General features: G+C 37.6%; 1 protein-coding gene across 1 annotated transcript in view; it reads left to right on the forward strand.

Moving 5' to 3' along the window:
* ME1 (malic enzyme 1) overlaps positions 1 to 20,299 on the forward strand; it is a 185,174-nt gene that overhangs the window by 45,362 nt on the left and 119,513 nt on the right. The window contains exons 2-3 of the mRNA XM_055714270.1: positions 2,187 to 2,320; positions 8,812 to 8,961. Of these exons, the coding sequence (XP_055570245.1) occupies positions 2,187 to 2,320; positions 8,812 to 8,961 (284 nt within the window). The remainder of the gene's footprint in view (positions 1 to 2,186; positions 2,321 to 8,811; positions 8,962 to 20,299) is intronic.

A 20,299-nucleotide genomic window follows, 5' to 3' on the forward strand; every position in this document is an offset into this window, starting at 1 on the left:
GCTGAAGACACTCGTTACGTATCTGGCCACAGAAAATTCATGGAGGGTCAAGAAAAGACAGGGTTTGTGTATGCTGTTGGAAACCTTTGAAATCTTGAGTGCATGGAAAACTATAGCAAAACAGTTACTGACCTTTATTAAACTTGGTTTCCCTCCATGTCTATGTGTGGGGGAAGCATGTTCTGGAAATGTTTGATGTTCTGTGAAATGTTCATTATGAAATTTTTCTTTTCCTTTTTTTGGGTCATCATTTCACTTTAGGGTAATAACTTGATTAATGACGTTTTAGTGCAGACAGTGTGGTGGGGTTGCCTTAAGCGTTTGTTTTTTCCTACTTTTTTCCAAGCAACAATGACATAACCACTTGAAATTTATTTAGATTAAGAATGGTATATGAAGTGTAGAGTAATAAAAGACAGGAAGGTTTTGTAGTATTCTTTTGTTCTTAAGAATGAGCCCTGTGAGGTGACTATTTCTGAAAATAGAAAAGACGCCTGTCCAGGTAATCAAACTAGCTGGTATGTATTTATCATGTTGTATCACTCACTAGGTGGTGTGTGAAGGGCAGTAATGGCATTGTGTAAGGGATCGTGAATTTGTTCTCTGGAAAAGGCAAGAGTAGTGCAAATGTACACTGAAGGATGCGTTTTATATTTGTGCTTTTTCTTTACCTAGGTTTTCCTATCACTTGTTGACCTAGCTAATTCTGATGGTAGCACAAACAAAGAAATTTTAGAAGTATATTTATAGAGGTAGTTGTGAAAGTATCTTAGTAGTATTCATTTTCCACAGGAGAGTAAATGCAGGAACATTCCCATTGCCATTTTTTCCTCTTTCATATTGCCCAAGGTGTTTTCTCAGATATTTTTTCATAAAAAACAATGTACTTTGTATATAGTGGTACAGTAGGTGTTGAATATCAGGTAAGTGTGTAATGGCTTGTCTACATATGTGTATACACACACACATATGTATATCTTCTTGACAGAGTAATGAATGCTATCTAATCTCTAGTACATTAACTTTTGAATATGTTTAAGCTACGTGATAACCATGTTGCAAAGATTATAGACATTTTTGGTGTTAACCTAAGAGAGACCTCGAAGACAGATCTGCCAGTACGGATTCTACCATAGAAGCAGTGCAGGGCGATGCTAAAGGAGAGCTGTAACGTGTGTCAAGCCACCAACCAGTGGCTCTAGTGTGAAGCCAATGTTTAGATTTCATAAGTCGCATATGGAAGAAACTCCTCTGACATTCTTTATATCCCCTAAAACTATCAAAGGTCTGATGCTATCCGTCAGTCCTGCCTGGCTGTAGTTGCCACAGCAAAACAAAAAATCAGCAGTCAGGCTGTTCGATACTGGTGTGCTAAACCCATGGTCATGTTTCTGCTGTAAAGGCATCTGCTTCTTACAATAGCTTGGGTAATTTCCGAAGATATTTTAGACAGACCTTATTAAAAAGCAGCTGTTTGGCAGTCTCTGTCAATCCACAAGCTGGATGTAAGTGTTGAGCATTCTGTGACTGCCCATGTAACATACTAAATACTTTTACATGTCTTTTCTGAATGCAGTAAAGGAAATCCAGTCAGTCTGTATAGGTTTTTCTTACTGTAATGGAATTTGAATTTGAAAAACAAGTTTGCATTGCTATGGCCATGTTTCTGTTGACTGACTTCAGTAGGTGCTCAATCAGGCTTTTTGACTATAAAATGATAGACATGACTATATTGTATCACAGAGTTCTGTTGAAAATTCACATGAACGTCTGAGATATACTAATGGTCTTGAAAATTTTCCAGATACCAAAAGCATAATGTTTACACTGAAAATGAATATTATCCATGCTTTGTGTTTAGAAAGTGGCCAAACAAATGAGTAAGTGAGAATATACTGCTGCTGTCTTCTTCAGCTGTAACTTAATATTTTTACTGGTAATCCTGCAGTGTCAGAGGTCCTTAACATATTCTGTGCTGGGCTGGAGTTATTGTACTGTACGGGCCTGTTCTCTTATGACTCAATAAAAACTTTTTCCAAAATCATTGCATAATTACTAATTCTGTTTAATAATTACGTTTTCGAATGCTGACCTTACCTGTCCTTTATTTTGCTGCAGAATTTTCTTAAAAGGGACGTGTCTCATATATATGTATAAAAAATGTTTTTTATTTTTCTATTTTTCAGGGCATGGCTTTTACCTTGGAGGAGAGACAACAGTTGAATATTCATGGATTATTGCCACCTTGCTTTCTTGGTCAAGATGCCCAGGTTTATGGTATTCTGAAGAATTTTGAAAGACTGACATCTGACCTAGACCGGTAAAGTATGGCTATGAAACTTTACCCCAGTTATCAAACCATAATCCCTTTTTTCTTTTTTATGGTAGTACAGACGAAATGTTGTGGGTTTTTTTTCAAGCTGTGGTGGTTGATGGTTGGGAATCATTAAGCTAAATACATACTTTTTTGCTAGAATGCTTTCTTCAGAAAATCAACTCCCAATTTTAAATTGCAATATTCCAGTGCCGTTCACATGAACTTATTATTTCAATAACTAAATGATACAAAGGTCATCAGAAGCAAATGAACTCTAAAGTTTTAGTGAAACTAACAGTCACTAACGTTTTTACATGCATATAGATACATATGCATTAAAACAAATATATAAAATCTGTATGTACTATAGTGTTGTTGTGTTTGATTTTTTTTAAAGAAAAAAGCTGTGGAGGGCTTTAAACATTTATGAATACTCTGATAGTTGGGTTTTTCCCCCCCTCAGTGTTTTATAGGCCCTAGGATGCTACTACTTTATTTTTACTCCCATGCCTTGCTTTTTTCTCTGTTGTGGGTTGTCTTGTTATTTGTATGTAATAACATGGCTTTCAGATACCTGTCTGTTGGTAGCAAGGCTTTTCTATAATTTAAAGTTGCCACAATCTTTGTTTTTTAGGGAGGCAGGATAGGATGAGCACAGCCTTCCTTGTAAGTGAAGAGCTCATGACTGTGTTATCTGTTCTAAATGCTCTCAGGGAGGGCATTATCAGTTAGCACAAGAGTAGTAGCTTCCCAGGCTGGAATGTTTTAGTCTGAGTCCTTGCATGTAGCAAAGCGTAAAATCTCATGGAGACCCCACCAAGCATTGACATTACCATAGGAGAAAACCGTCTCTGTCCTTCTGTCCTCATCTCCTCCTTACTTCTGCCTTGAAGTATTCCCTTCATGATACAGTTTGTCATTTCATGTGTTTCAGGGCATTTAAAACTTTAAGGCTGTTTCAGTTGTTTGATTCTACTTGAATTGCTGGAATTTCTTTCTACCTGTAACTTAAAAGCAAGGGGAAAAAAAAAAAAAAAAGGCCTTTTACCCCATTATTTTGTTTTTCTTAACTAGCAAAGAAGTTTTGCTCTTACTTCAGGTCATAGGAGAAAATGACTTGTATTTCTCAGTACTTCAAGATTGAAAGTTACTAGTCTAGCTATGTGAAATTCAAGAGGAGAGCAGCAGTATTTCCAAAATATTAATTAAATATTGTTTTAGGAAAAAAAAAAAGTGGATATTTAAATGGCTTTTCACTAAAATTAGGAATTCCTGCAGGAAAGGAAAAAAAGAAGTAATCTGTCAGTTTTAAATGACAGAGTATGAAAAGCTTGATTTGAACCACAATAAAACACCGTATACTGAAGTTTTGATTGCACTGGGACTCATCAAATAAAAATAACTGTCTCTGAGTATTGTGGGAATACTTTGCAGAAAACTTGCTTTATCATGTTAAAAGAAAGGAAAGAAAAATCTGTCTGTCTTGAGGGTGGGGAAGGAAAAAAAACCTTTTTTTTTTGAGTACACTTAATGCATGTGTGATAGACACAAATAATACACAAGTATAAATAAATATAACTATGTTTAGAAAGAAATGTAAATAAAAAGGCTTTCCAGAAGCCATTTGCTTCAGGTGCTTTTTTTCCCCCAAAATCTGTCCCTTTTAAGCTTAATGACTGTATGTAATTAATTAAACAAAACCTCAATATCATTATTTCCTACCTATGAGTGTTCTTTTGCACTTTCTCTTTTCCAGATAAATAGTTGGGTATGGAAGAAATTTATCTCCTTCTTCTGTGACCAGACATTCTTAAAACAGAAGTACAAACATAAACATATTACATCCGTGTGTCTTGAGCATTAGGCTTTAGCTTGCCATTTTATACCATAAAGCCAGTTTTTAGTATAACGTCTTTTTTTGGTATAAAGGTTATATTTTACTGTGCAGCTTTGCAGTGCAAATGTGTTGTTGTTAATAGGGTTTAGTGATGTACTTTGGCTGAGAAAACTAGTAAGTCTTTGGTTCATAGGAATAACTTGAAACTATGAAAAGTTAGTCGTTCTTACTGTGTGATCACTAGTCAAAATACTTCAATTAAGAATTTATTAATTAACAAAAGAAAAAAAAAATTAAAAGCTATGTTTATTTACCAGTCTTATTCTGTGGCGTGTAGCAGTGGGGTTTTCTCAACCATAATTTTTGGTCCAGCCATAATTTTAGTCTGAATAAACTGTGTGGCTGCATTTATAATGCAGGGTGAGCTGGGATGGAGTCTCCAACCTTGGAGATATTAAAATCCTGAGTGAACATGCTCCTGGACAACCTGCTCTCGTTGACTGCTTTGAGCAGGGGATTGGGTGTGGGAACTCCAAAGGTCACTTTCAGCCTTAGCCAGTCTATGATTGTGTGATGCAGGTCCACAGCAGTTAAAAAATAAGAGGTAATCTTTGATCAATGCAGATTTGTGTAAATGAAATCAGGCTGGTCCTTAAACAATTAAATTTGTATAAATCCACAAGTCCCCCTCAAATGAAACTGTTTCTTTAAGAAGTCATATTTGTATTCTGTGTGAACACCTAGCAGGCCAAGATTGACTATTCATGTCATGCCACGTTGTGATAAAAAAACATTTGCCTCTCATATTAGTGGGGCATGATATTGCTGTGGTGTTTTCTCCAGTTTTTAGCAAAATAAAATCATTTGTTCATTACATGGGTAAGTTTATATTTAAGACCACTGATTGAAAGACTTGGTAACATCAGCACGCAGAAGATGCTTCCTTTTAAGCCTATCAATGGTTGCATCTTGGGCTCCTTTGCAGAGATAAAATGCTTGTGTGAATTGAGCATGGAAAAACGTGCACATTGAAATGTTATTTGCAGCTGTGTTGGTAAGTCAGGTGTCTGACAATTTTATTGTGGTATGTCAGTAGAGACCCTGCTCTGAGAACATGTGCATTACATGTGTGAGCTCAGTCCTTCAAGGAAATATGTGAACTCTGGTCCCTGTATTTACATTTGTATCAAAGCATTTTAAAGGGAAGAGTGACTGCGATCCTACCGCAGTTACTCCTTGAATGCCTTCACTGATGGAGAATGCCAGAAGACATTGACTATTTTAACTGGAACTTGAAAGGAAATCTCAAGCGCTCCCTGTACAGGCAGGTGCTGAAGGACAACCTTGCCTAAAAGCGTGCAGGTGTTGCCTTCTACTGAATGTAAATATACTAATTCTAGAATTTTTTTTTTTCCAGTATGCATCTGGCATAGTCTTCACTCCCATAGGTGCAGTGATTGAAAAGAGATGAAGGGAAGCTGTTGTTTTCCTTGTAGAGCTCAAATTTGCTATCGTGTGTATACCTGCATGGTTTATGTCCAAATACAGAAGATTGAGTACAAGCATTTGAATATTGCAGAGGTGGAAGCTGTTAAGTACCTTAGACAGAAGGGTATAGTCTGATGAAACATTAATGCTGTGTATGAGAGCATCTTGCACTGGCAGGATTGTAGCTTGCTCTGGTTTTGATTGGAAAGAGGATGTGTGTAAATCCATCAAGCCAAGCTGACAGTACCATGGCATGCTATGTTTTGGCACCGCTGAAACTCCCTTGCTGACTTTCAGCATGGAATTGCTGCATTCTGAAATACCAAGAGTTTGTACACAAAATGAATGTGAAACAGCAGCAAATATATTGCCCAGTATGCCTGGCAAAAAGGAAGCCAGTAACAGGAGATCTATTCCTCTAACTTAATTTGGAAAAGATGTAATGGCTTCTGCAAGTAATCTTTTTTTTTTTTTTTTTTTTTTTTCTCCCCTGTATGTTCTTAATTGTCTTTCTTCTTGCTTTGTATTGACATTGAAATCGTTGCCCCTGACACATCTTCTGTCTGGGCTTTTCTTTCTTCAGAGTCACACTGGTGAAGTGTTATACTGGATGTGTGAACATTAGGAGAGGTTCCATCATATCACTTTTCCAGAGAATACAGTGTTACTTTGTTGGCTTTTTTTCAGTTCTTTATACATTATATTACAAATGTCTTTAGTAGCATTTCTATATAGATACTGATGATGCAAAGTAATGGAGCTAAGTATCTTACGCAGGTTAAAAATAATAGTGTTTTCTCCCACTTTCATTGTTTGCTCTCATGTTTTGCAAGATAAGAGCAAACAAACTCGAGGTTTGGTTGTGGGTTTTTTTACCCTTCCATTTTCCTTGTAAAATGCATGCCAGTGATAGTAGGGCCAGTTATCTCAAGAAATCATTAGTAATTTTCTGGTAGTTATGTCAGTTTTCTTTTGGGTTTTGGATAATATTTGGTTTATATCCTTCTGTTGCCACTGTATTTCATTCCCTTCATAACAGCAGACTAGCATAGGTGAAGTGAAGGCAAGGGGAAAACTGACATACTGAAGTGTGAATGCTTGGCCATCCCCTCTGTCTTACTTCCAGACCTTGGTTTTCATCCTCTGAAACTCTTTCCTGAAATCTTTGTTCAAGACTCCTTCTCTGAGGATAGATAATATTTTTTTCCCTTTTATAGCACAAATGATTGTTCTTAGTGTTTTATTGCTTGTTTTCAATTAAATGTGGGCTTCAGTAAACGACTCCATTAAATACTGCATTTTAAATATATTTATTTTAAAAACACAGTGCTTTTGGTTGTGTAGATTACTTGGATGTTGCTAAAGATGCATACTTGTCTAATGCATGACAACCAACACCACATTGAGGATCAAGCGTTTTTGGTTTTCCTCTTAAAGAATTTTTGAGAAAGTTGATACCCCTAAGCAAGTTACTGTGCCGAGAAAGAAGAGCTCTTTTGTATCTACTTCTGAAAAGTAGCCTTCTGGTCAAAAATACTTCTCTATAAGTATTTTTCACTTTATAATATTACTTAGGTTGATTTGGATATGGCTGGCCAAGTATGTCATATTTGAAAGTATAAGTAGTACACAGTTATTATCTTTGCAATATCCTGAATATAAAAGTGGCATGATAAATGCAAATAAGAAAATAAACCCCCATCTAGATCTTTTCTAGATCTCCTTAGGGTCTAAAGTACCCTTAGTGACACAAGGGAAGGGACACTCTTTTGCCTTACTTCTGTCACCTCATTACAGTCGCCAGCTGCCAAGCCGGCTGCAGTAGCCTTGCTTATAGTGCTTGTTAAAGGTTTATATAGCGAATTGTGAAATAAATGCTTCCCTGATATACAGGGATATCAAGTAACGAATGTGGATTTGCTAAACTGTTCTTCGTTACATAATCACCTGACTATATTTGTATCTTCCTAAAGTATGAATCAGATTTTATCGGCACATGTGATGAGTATGCTGAAGGAAAGTTCATGTGAATAATAAAATACACAGACCTCCAGGTTTTTGGAATGACTGTGTTGTGTACATTCCCTCAACATATGTAATAAAATGATGGGCATATTAAACTTTTTAAATATAAGTAATTAGTAATCCTTTGTAAATAAAAAACCCAACAACCTATGTAAATTGTATGCATAAATTGTTAGTTTTTATGTAAGCCTATTGGTATAGAAGACTACTTAATTTTAGAAGTAATACTTCACCTTACTAAAGCTAGTGAATAAAGAGGTGAGGTTTAGGATCATCAAATTTCTAAATATTAAGTGTTCACAAAGTGACCAGAGTCATACCAGTGTGAGCTAGTATAACCTGAAGTCACTCATAGACTCACCTCATGTGTCATACCCAGCACTGAAATTTGGCCTCCCGGATGGAACCTTGGAGCAGTAGCGGATTTATTCAGTATGAGAGTGATGGTAGTCAAAAGTAGATCAAGTTTAACATGAACTATTTTTTACTGTCATTTTTCTGATATTTTTTTCTTCTCATTGGTTTTCTTTGTAAATAAATATAACACTTATTCAAATGCAATCAAAAATTGACTTCCATTTAGAGATAAAACATTGCAGATTTCATTACATAGACTTCGGGGACTAAAGGTTTGTTTTTGAAAGCTTTTTCCTACAGTATTCAGGTGAAATATTTATTTGAAGTATTAGTCTGGATTTAAGCGAAATTTCTATCAAGGCAAGAGCAGAAAAAGCTAACATTTTTGCTTCAATTTTTGGGGGCAAGAGAGTAAACGTAATTAAGTTTTATTTAATGATGGTCTCATTTCAAGTGGAACAACTGATATGTATGGATTAGATTCTGACAGACCAAATACTCAATTGCAGCATAGTGTTTTATACCTGTGAGAGATTAGCTTCCTGAGTACGTGGAATCTGTCAACTTTGTGATGGTTTCAGCTTCTCTCTGCCTTAACCAGTTTGTTGTCCTTTGTATCCGAACCCTTTGTGCTATTAAGACAAGGAGGAGTTTAAATACTCCTAGCAAGAAAGAGGCTGCTATAGAATACATGTAGCTTTAATTACTTACCTAAACACCTTTGTGTTCCTGAATTTACTTTATATGTTTACTTGATGTCTGTCTAATTATATGTAATTCTCCACAGATATATTCTACTAATGAGTCTTCAGGATCGAAATGAGAAGCTTTTCTATAAAGTGCTGACTTCTGACATTGAAAGGTTCATGCCTATTGTTTATACTCCCACTGTTGGACTGGCTTGCCAACAATATGGTTTAGCATTTCGGAGGCCAAGGTATGTAAGTTTATACTTCAAATAAAAGTAATTGTATCTTATTTTCCTCTTGGCAGGTTTCTGCAGGGGTTTTCTAACACAGCTGAATGTAAGCCAAAACTACAATAACTGAGATAATTCAAACTACTCTTTTGGTCTGCGTTAAACCATATTTTGTATTGCATTAAGAGGGAAAACTGTTGTTTTCATTGTATCAATACATGAGTACGTTATTAATCTCGTTAACTGACTTTTTAGAATACTAAACGTTGCAAGGTCTGCATGTTGCAAGACCACAGAAGAATGGATCCTTAGGTCTTGGGTTTGTATTATCAGCCTAAAGAGCATAGACTTTTACCTCTGTGTGTGTGTGTAGTGTGTGTATGTATATATAAATACTTCTATCTATTAAATATCTATTTTATAGGTATTATATACATATATATATATAAAAATAATATGTATACAAACTAAGGATGTGTTATATTGTACCTACAGGCTTCTTAAAAACAATCAATAATCAGGAAAGCAGTGGAGTGCTTTTATTCCGTATACAATATCTGTATTTATAGAGTCATGAGGAAGTGGTGTGAAAGAAGGATAGATGCTTCTGTTTCACTCTGCCCTTGAACATCACCCCACAGAATTTCAGATTTATGGCGGTTGCTGTCTGAGAACCTTGTGTATAGCAGTGCCTTCAAGTGCAAACTCTGGAACAAGACTTTGGAGCCTTCTGTACGATTTTCTGGCAAAGGAAAAGATAAATGGGCTGTATGTGCATAGCTGTTTTAACACAAATAAGTTTTTTACAGTCAAGGCATTGACTGAAAATAAGAAGCTTGCAAGTTTAAAGGGAACAAATGACTGCTCACAAATTCTTCAGCAGGAGGTATTTGAGGGAGAAGACTTACAGTTTCAAGGTTTTGTTGTTGTTAACATAAAAATCATTTTGGCCTTGTGACTGACAGAATGAGTCAGGACCATCTGGCCAACTGCAGAATTCCCACATCTATACACATTGAAAAGTTCAAAAAGACCTCAAGAATGCTTACTTAAACCTGTTTAATGATCTGTGGCTTTTAGGTGCCTCCCCTAGCAAGAGAAGGCATCTCCTTTTTTCCCCTCAGTATTTACCACCATGGTGATTTTATTGGCCTTCCAGGAAGTGCTGAGTCTGTCTGGAAATGAAGGCTTTGCCTAGGCTGGTCTCATTGCCCCTTGTTTTGATATCCATTGCTGTACAAGATACTGCACAAGGAGCACCTCTGCCAACGTATGGACCTTTCACTTTCTCCCCAGACCAGCGGAGGATCTGTGGAGAAAAAAAAAACCTGTTAAATTAGACAGCAGTTGAGCTGAGTGTCAGTCTGCAACCGGTGAGGCACAGCTTGCACAGCAATTGGAACAACCCACCAGTCCCCTTTAGAGATTTTCAGACTCCTGAACTCCATTCTTTGGTCTGATCCTAAGCATACTCAGGACATGGGCAAAAAAAAACAATTTGGGAGGTAGGGACAGGGAGAGGAAATATGTCAACCGTTTGCGTTTTGTTTTGGGTTTGTTTGGGTTTTATTTATTTGGTGGAATTTTTGTCTGCAGATGACTTGAAAAGATGCCCTAAATATTTCTCCTCTAGTTATTAAGACTAAAATCCTAGCTGACATTGCTGTCACCAATAAATTTATGGATCCGTATAGTTAACTTGAAACAAATTACACTATAAACATGCAGTTAGTACAGATATACTGGGAAACAAGAACTTCTGAGTTCTGCACTGTGCAACTAAGCCACTCTTTAGCCTCTCCTCTAAAGAGAATTTAGTAGAGTTTAAAATTTTATAGATTTGTTTGAATCATTAATGTGTGACATAACAAGTTTACATTTTATTTTCCTTTTAGTTTCAAATATGATATAAAAATCTTTCAAAAGCAAGGCATAATAGCAGTAATACATAAATTGTGCAGGCTTTGGAATAGCAAGCTGAACTTTCTCAACTCAGCAAACGACTGCAGTATAAAACTACCAGTGCATATAAATAATATTGTGCTAACTTTCTGTGTTCCCCGTGGAGTTTCCTCTGTCCTACTTTAAAAAGCTTGTTATTCTGGCACATGGATAGTGAACTTCCATTCTGATGATGTATTTAGCTATTCTGAACAGAGTGATGATTCAGTTGCTCCTTAAGCACCCTCATATTTGTATGTTCTTAAAAGTATGATTTTATTTACCAATACTGGAGTGAAGTCTGATTTTTCTTCAAAAAAAGTGTTCATTTCCTTATTGATAAAGCACAAATTCAAGGCAGATTATACTACTTCAGTAATTTCTTTCCCTTATCATTTAATTTAAAAAGTATATAGCTTTACAGGACATTCCATAATTTGGTATTTCACACTATGTTTTTACTGCAGTTGAGCTGCTAATGAAGTAACGATGTTTTAAACAATACTGAGTCTTGTTTTAACTGATGTGTTTTCTGGTATTCAGTTGTGTTCTTGAGCTACTGAAGTCAGCCTGGGCTATATTCATCTGTCTGCTGCTTCCCCAACTACATGTATGCTTTGTATACGTGATTGACTGTCTGGGGAGATGCGTAAGATATTTATAGAAGTCTGTTTTATTTCTAGTCCTGCTGAATTGCCTCACTACTTTCAAATAAATGTTTTAATGGCTCATTTAAGTAAAGATGGCTGAAAAATGTGTACAATCATCTTTTGCCTAATGAGGATCTCATAACTATTTTTTTTTTCTTAAGAAGAAAATATCATCTGCCAAGTGGATGTTTACTCTTCCGTCTAAAATTCCCAACTGTTATGTTCATGTTATCTCACTACCTGCTCTCATCTTCCCACGCCACCCAGCTGATGCCAGTGTTCATTAGAGGTGTTGGAGGAGGACTGTAAAGAGTTTCCCTTTTGGCAGATTCTTTGCTGCTTAAGAAATACCCATACTTTGTGATCTTGCACTGCACTCTGTTACAGAGATCTGTTTTTTTCTAAGAAAACACTTTTCTAAATTATTACAAAAACAGTTGTGCAAAGCAATCAGTTTCATTTGGTTTGAAATTGTATTCTAGACTGTGACTCATTAGCATTAAGCATTATATACCAGCATCCTTCCGGTACCTAAAGGAGGCTACAAGGAAGCTGGAGACGGACCAAGGGCATGTAGTGATAGGACAAGGAGGAATGGCTTTAAACTGGGAGAGGATAGATTTGGATAAGGTATGAGGAAGAAATTCTTTACTGGGAGTGTGGTAAAACGCTGGCACAGGCTGCCCAGAGCAGCTGTGGATGCCCCATCCCTGGGAGTGCTCAGGGCCAGGCTGGATGGGGCTTGGAGCAACCTGGTCCGGTGGAAGGTGTCCCTGCCCATGGCAGGGGGGTTGGAACTGGATGATCTTTAAGGTCCCTTCCAACCCAAACCATTCTATGATTCTGTCCCTCATAAATGGCACCCTTCGTGACTTTCTTCCAAGGAAGAAAAAATAAGCATTTAATTTACGATACGGAAGGAAAAAAGAAGTAAAAAATAGGAAATGTAGTCCAGGTCTGTATGCTCTTGTGGGTTTTATTAGCTGATTTTTTTTTTTCTGTTGTTACAATTCAGGAAAAAGATTCAATCTCATCATAACTTAAAAAAAGGGTCTTATCTGTAGGAACTGTGTGTATCTCTTTTGTGCTGATGCATATCTAAATTCTGTCTTTACTGATCAATGAAGGTTTTTCTTTCAGAATATTTTTTATTTCAAAATATTTTTATTACTGTCTCTTCCCACAGCTCAGAAAATGTTTGATACTATGTAGTTCAACAAAAATCCTGTTAGAAACAGACTTATTTAAATAGGTAAATAAGTTAAAAATTATACAATTGCTGCAGTTCCTGTTTCTCACACTGGAAGTTGCAAGGCAATGTCTTATTATTCAGTTTAAATCTGTAAAGTTCTTTTTATATTCAGTTAGATTTCTTTACATTGTGAAGTAATTTTGAAGCCCTTGGCTCACAAGTTATGTCTTCAGGCAAGGAATAATGGAAATTAGAGTAAAAAAAAATAGGTGTCTCATGGGATCATTAAATGAGATCATCTTCTGTACTCCCTTACGTGTCTTTAGAAGACTTTAGGGGCTCACATGATGTGCTTACAGTTACAGCAGGACACTGTGGCTCAGGCGAGATGTTTTTCGTCCTGAAGCAGTATTTTGCAATTACAGAATAAACATTCATGGCTGACCAGCTGACTGATTAAGCAATGTTTCTCAAGAGAACCAGCTGCAAAGTAACTTGACTCACTGGTTTGAAGCTTGTCTGAATAATTGACATTTGTTTGTAAAATTCAAGCTGAACTCAAGATTGCATTACTCACTCTGAATATTCAGCTTAAAATCCACCAGTTTAATGAATAAGAGCATTATTCTAGAAATAAACAGTACAGATCTGCTAGCAGATCTGTAACATGCACCTACCTACACCACATAGTTACAGAAACATAACTTAGAAGACCACTACAGTCTTCCTCACAACCGTTAAGGAGGACGAGGGAAGAAAGAGGCTCCTCCAGGGGGTAGGTCAGAGAAGGAATTTGGACCTGTACAGGTAAAAGCTTTAAAGGCTTATGCTGGGAATGTAATGGAGTTGTGATTTTTATTGCAGTGATCATTCCATCATTAAGAGTGTTATCGCAGAATCTCTAAGTCCCTTTTTTTGGTGCAGAGTTTCTGTCCACCATTTAAAAACAGATTCCTAAAGTAAAACACTCTTGTTGCACAAAGTGTGTGTGCACATATATGACAGCTTTTTCTGACCTACCAAGAAACAATCTGTTTCTATAAATGGATTTCTAAAATATAACAGTTCTTTAATCCAAAAAGAATAAATATGGGAAAGCTCAATGGAAATTTCCTCTAAGAATCCAAAATCAACTTTTTACATTGTATAGAGAACACCCAGGAGTTTAAGGTTCTTGTGTAAACTTAGCGTTTAGACAGGGGAGTTAAAATTGCCAAGTATTGCTATGCTGATGACTTTGGAGTTGTCAGAATGTTAGGTGACTGTTTGTGTATTTCCATTCCTAGAAGGAAAAGCCATTTCAAACAGAATGTGAACAGAGCAAGCCCTGCTAACTGTTGCAGCCACAAAGGCATGGCAAAGTTCCTCTGAAATAACTTCCCGATGCAGTCACATGCTGTCAAGCTGACTAGGAACCATATTTAAAACAGCTATATTGAATCTGATGCTGCGGATTGAAGATACAGATGCAGTCTCTTAAAAGGCAAAGTATATCAGCCTTAGCTTTGAAGTTATGTCTATTTTTTTTTTTTTAACATATAAGGCAGATCTTTTTCAGCAAACTGTTCTCACAGAAGTTTTCTTCTGCAATAATTCTTTCAACTCCGTGGTTTTTTTCTTGTTTTCCTTCCTCACAGATAAGTAGACATAGCCTATCTAGAGGCCTCTTATTCACCCCAGTCTAAGACAGATTACATTTTGAATTTACTTTTAATAAGCATTTTTAAAATGTGTTTGGTTTAGCTCTTTTGATACTTCTAGAGAGCACTTGGAATGTTATTAACAGTCTTTAGTACCAACTGAGGCAATTTATCATGCTAAATACTCAGTTTGCCAGTGCTGATACTGTACCAGATTGCCTCCTGCACTGAAATGTGTGACTGACTCAGCACGTACAAATTTGAGATCGGTTCCTTCCCTCCTGTTCCTCAAAAGGAATGTATTTATTTACATTTATTGTGTATGCATTTACATTTACACTAGTTCATATGCACGGCAACGAGTGCAAGTGCTACAAGTGTGACGTTTTTTTTTTTGTTGACATAGTAATGTTTACATATTGAGATTGTCAGCTGCAAGATACCACAGCTTTTTTATAAAGAGAATGAATTAGAGAATAAGGAAATACTTATTTCCTCTGAGAGAACATATGAAATATTAGACCTTGACAACAGAAGTTGCAGTCTGTTTGCCAGCACAAGGCTGATCCTGTGGTACATTTCATAGGGGATTTTTTGGTGGTTTTTAAATGAGGCTTTCACTGGAGTCTGGATTTTTCTTTTTCTTAATTCCATTGAATGCCTTTGACACCCAAATATCTTCAGAAACAAGTTTGGCTTACAGGAGGCCAAAAACTTGTCAAGTACTCCTGGATCACATGAGCCAAGAAAGTTCAGTTCCTGGTGCGTCTTTGTGATTGTCTGTCTCGCCCTCAGATCAGTGGCATTTTCTTGATTGAGACCAGAAGGTCTGGATTCATTTGACCTAATTTATTCACCAGTATAACTGCCCCCTTAGAATTTTTTCAGCACATCTAGATGTTTTTCCCAAGCAAAACAGTTACCTATATATTTAGAGACTTTATTAATCTCATTGTTACTATGGATAATTGTCCTTGTATCTTCATTTAGTGAGAACTGATTATTGTGTAACATGAAATTATACTAAAAGATAAAACAATAGTTTCAGAGTTGTTTTTCCTAGTAACTTTTCTCTGAGAAATATATAGAATTTTCATCTGGAAGTGAAAAAAAGACAGTGTGGGGTTTTTTTTAAGTGATCTCTTGTAAGAGTTTGATCATTAGGGCAGTCTGAAATCAAAACGTGTTGCAATAAAGACATAAAATACAGGAAAATGCTTCTTTGAGAATAACCTGTTGGAGTTCCATTCTCCAGCAGGCACTGGTGTGGGCTCTGTTTATTAACAACACGGCTCAAGTGGCAAGGTAGTCTGAACATCACGACAGAGAATTAACATAGTTGTAGCATTTCTTCTCATTTATATAATCTGTCTTTTACTGAATTCAAAAACCTGGCAATAATGGCAGTTGCAGCCCCTCACCCAGCACTTTTGAAATATGTGTTGGTTTGTGATTTTCACTTTTGTGTCTTGTGAACGTACAGTGGTTGACACTTTCCAGGCAGCTTTTTGTCTTGTTATTTTTTGTGTAGCCTTTCCACTGAATTCAAGCACCATGACATCTCATGACACCCAGTAATTCTCCTCTTTGGCATGATTCTGATCTGCTCTGTTACCTTCATCAAGCTAAAACTTAGCTAAGCATGCTGTTGCTTCCTCAGCTCGGCTAATAGATTCTCCTAGCATAACATTTGCCCTGCTCTGAAAATTTGGAAAAGGAGAATTGGCACAGCACAGGAGTTTTGAATTCCTCTCTTCTCCTAGAGTGTTTTCTAGAAATACACTAGGCTGGATTGTGCCCAAGGTGTATTCAACTTGGTCTGTCAGCAGCCAGTAATGCTGCTGCAGGGGAACGTGTGAGAATCTTGCATAGAAGATGTCAGCTGGGCTCATTTTGGACTTAGAGTACTCTGTGAATGTTAAGCCAATTCCTTGTTCTAATAAATATTTGAATGAAAAAAGTTAGGTCCTGATTTTTTAAATCATTAGGGTATTCTTTAGGTTATATTTGTATGTAGTCATCTGGTCTCTCATGAACCGTGTTAAATTAATGGCTTTTGGTAATATTTTGGCAATAGGGTTTACCATTTAGTGTGATTTTTTTTTTTTTCCTCCTTTTATTAACATTGCACCTTAGAATAAAATTGTGTATGATTAGTCTGTGCTGAACTAAGAAGGCATAGTCCTGACCTAGAATTATGAAATATGATTCCTCCATGCGGTGTTATTTTTTGTGTGTGCTTAGTGCTTGCATGTAGGTATTACCTGCGGCATTGGTGGAAGGGGGTGGTATTTGCAGGAGTCAGGCTCTGACCTGTTCTTTCATTTAGTCTTGTCAGAGTTGGAGCTTTACCTATTATTAGCTGCCTCTTACCCTCATGAGCTGCATACATGATTTCTTATGCAGGTAATCTTCTAGGGGCATTTCATCATGGTCATAAAAGCTTTGTCCTAAAACACATCACAAGCATGGAATTTCTGGCTTTCAGACCGAAGTTCATACCTCTTGATGGTACATTGCTGTGTTTTTTCTGGAGGGAGTACATCTGGGCTGTGAACAGGAGGAAATGAGGCCATCCCTACTCAAAACATGACTTTGAAAATGTTTGGCAGCAGATGATGTTTGGTGATTTTCTTTCCCCTCTTAGCACAGTCTTCTGAGGAAGACAGCTAGTGAGCCTCGGGGCTCTTCTGCAGACATCCTGAGTGATTTCTGTGCAAGAGTGCCAAAACTAAAGTACTGAGCGTGCCTGTCTCTTTGTTTCTTTGTCCGTTTCCCTCACGCAGTCCTGGATATTTCCGGAGGATCCCTGTCCTCATTTGGGTTGGTACTGCTATTTTTACACATTTCCACTATCTCTTGTGTAAGCTTAGAACAGAAAGTTCCCCCTCCATAAATCTGGAGGACTCAAATTTATCTTTTCAAGGGCATCTGCGCTCTGAACCAATGGGAACTGAAATTTCGATGGGTTTTGGCATAGGAGGATTATCTTCCTCACTATGCATCCTGCTGAGAGAGTCCTCTGAAACAAAGATGTTTCTTACTGATGCTTTTCATCACATGGGGAGGACAGTTTGTGTGCCAGTTATTAATGCAGTGTTTATTAGACCCTTCTTGTTTCATTTGTTAAAACAGTCATCTTGTGGATCTACGTGCAGAAGACTGGACAGAAAGTACATGATCCCAAGTTAAATGGCTTTGACTAATTTTTTCTCTCTAGTGCCAATACCACATAAAAGGTAAGCCATACCCTTTTCAGCAAATAAATTGTATCACTGCATTTTCAAAGTAGAAACAGTCTTTTGGTAAGTTGTATTTTCATATCAATAATTAGGACTTATACCAACACATAACCACGCTACTCTTCAATGTCTTCCTTTTTTTTCCTGACTTTTTAGAGAGATATTGATTCTATGCTAGCCCACAAATACTGCTTTCTGGTTACAAGCTTCCAGATTTCCTGAAGTAGTACATTCCTTAATGAAATGTACTTTAAGGGCAGAGATTTTATTTAGTTTTCACACCTCGATTTGGCCAAAGACTTGTGAGCATCACTGAAGTGCCAGCTAATACGCTATAGGAGAGGTCTACTCATTGTCTCTGTCCTACTGTATTCAAGCAGTATCTATCTACCAAAATTTTCCCCTTGTGAAACAGCCTCTGTCAACCTGCCAGATTTATACAGCTCCCTAATTGTCAGCATCCTTTGGCCCCCAAGGCAAAGCTTTAAGAGTCACTTGCTTCAATGAGAACGCCGTAACTTCCCCTAGTTCAGCACCTTTACAAGGGCAGACTACCAGATCCCACACAATGTCTGCAAACGGGTGTTACTTCATCTTTACCTCTTGTGCAAAATGATAGGCATAGTTGCCTCCCAGGGCCTTGGACATCCCTGAAGCAGTGGGCTACAGCTGACAATAGTTTGTGTATTGCATCCATTCCTGTGGACTGGAATTCTGCACCATTCTAGCACTCATTTAGGACAACACAGACAATGTGACAACTTCTGCCACATGAACAAATAGGAAGGTCCGAGATTTTTTCAGGTGTCTGATCAGCCTTTGGAACAGGAACTTGAATTTTCAGATTCACTTATCCAGATGGTGTGAAGCCCTTTGTGGATGATCCTAGTAATGTCAGATTCTCCAAGACAGTGCTCCCAGTAAAGCAAGACACAGCACTGATGCTGGTGGCTCCAGCATAAAGCAGGTGATAATTTTGGTTTTAAGATCCTTGTCTTGGAGACTCAAATTTTTTTGCAGCTGGTGATCTTCAGTGTATTAATGTCAGCCTTGCACCGAAGGGTCTCAATCTCTTGTCGTTTGGAGTGGCTTTCAGAGAAAGAACAGATTATTTTTAATCTTTAGGAACATACTTAGCAATAATAAATATGTTTCTGCTGTCGGTCTCAATTACTGCATATTTTGCTCCGGGCCTTTGGCCACCACATCCCCGCCTATGACATATATGCTGGTTTACTCCTAGGCTTCTCTCTAGAGAAATGCATCTGTTTTGCTGCAGGAGGTGAGGTAAATCTTTGAGTGCAGCCAAATACAGCCAGAAACTGTAAAGTTAGAAACTATCTGTGAAGAATAAATGGTCTGGGGTTTTGGTGAAAAGAGGTTAGGAATGGAGGAAAAGCCACAGCTTATTTATTGAAGCTGTTGTGCACACCTTCAGCGTCAGGCATGCTTTTAGACTGACAATAAAAGGTCCTTTCAAAAACCTTATATCTTATCTTGCGGTGTGCTGGGACATCCAAAGGACTCTCAAAGAGGGGGACAATTGCATGGATGCTGTGTCGTTAAAATGAAATTGCCCGTGCTGTTCACTGCGCAGCGGAGTCAGCTGATGGTTACCAACTTAAGCAGTAGCTGTGACTTCTTTGCTGAGTGCTCCTATGCCAGATACTAGTGCTAATTGCTATTTAACATCGATGTTAAACTTGCTGTTGCTGAGGAGTTCGTTGTTTGCAATTTTGGATGGCAGTCCTTCGGTTTTCATGGAAGTGTCTATTGTGAAACCCTCCTGGAGGAGGTAACGCTTCCCAAGGCAAGCATTGCCGGGGTTGCTTGGTAGGCTGCATTTACATATGGAGGAGCACTTAAAGGAAGAAGACTGGCTACTTCTCTGTAGCTGTTGGCTGCTCTTGGAGATACGAAGTGTGTGCATTCACAGGGTATCCCCTTGCCCTTCCGTGTGCTATTTAAACTTGCAATTCATTGCTTGGGAAGTACTAAGAAAAAAAGTGTGTGCTTCTCTCTCCCTTCCTAGGGCTATGCTGTGGAGGGGAAAGGACTTACTTCCAGATACCAGTGAGATAAGAAATGATTTTATGCATATGCTTACAAATAGGTATCACCAGCAGTAGCGATGTATGTGTTGACAACATGAGCATGTAGCAAAGAACTGTTACAGGTGACTAGTAAGCATTTAGTATTGGGTTTTTCAAAAATATTAAGATCTTCCTAGAGATCGAGGAATCCTACTCTCTTCTTCTATGCAGAGTTTTTTCCAAGTCCCCAGTAATTCCCATTGCTGTCTCCTGATACTGCAAAATGAGGTACCAGTAGTATTTTGGATGAGACACAAATGACTTAGAAACTGTACAGTGCTTTGTTAGCTCATTCTGTATATATCCCAGCCCATGCCCAGAGGATGTTTTCCTTTAGGGGTGTGCTTACACTGGAATTTCTCTTGTTTTCTGTACATTTGTGGCACGTCCTTAGGCACCACCCAGATCCCCTGCTGACATTCAGCAGCTTCTCTGTTCAAAATGCTGTCATTACTCAGCAGTCCAACATTGCCTCATTGTTGCATTCCCAATCCAAGATATAGTAGCTTTAAAAAAAAATTCTAAGTTATTCCTGCAACTGTATTTGTTGAAGTCCCATAAAGGAAGGAAAAACCCCAATGAAATCACTCTAACTTTG

Source organism: Falco cherrug, chromosome 6 (genome assembly GCF_023634085.1).
Source record: "Falco cherrug isolate bFalChe1 chromosome 6, bFalChe1.pri, whole genome shotgun sequence".
Lineage (NCBI taxonomy): Eukaryota > Metazoa > Chordata > Aves > Falconiformes > Falconidae > Falco > Falco cherrug.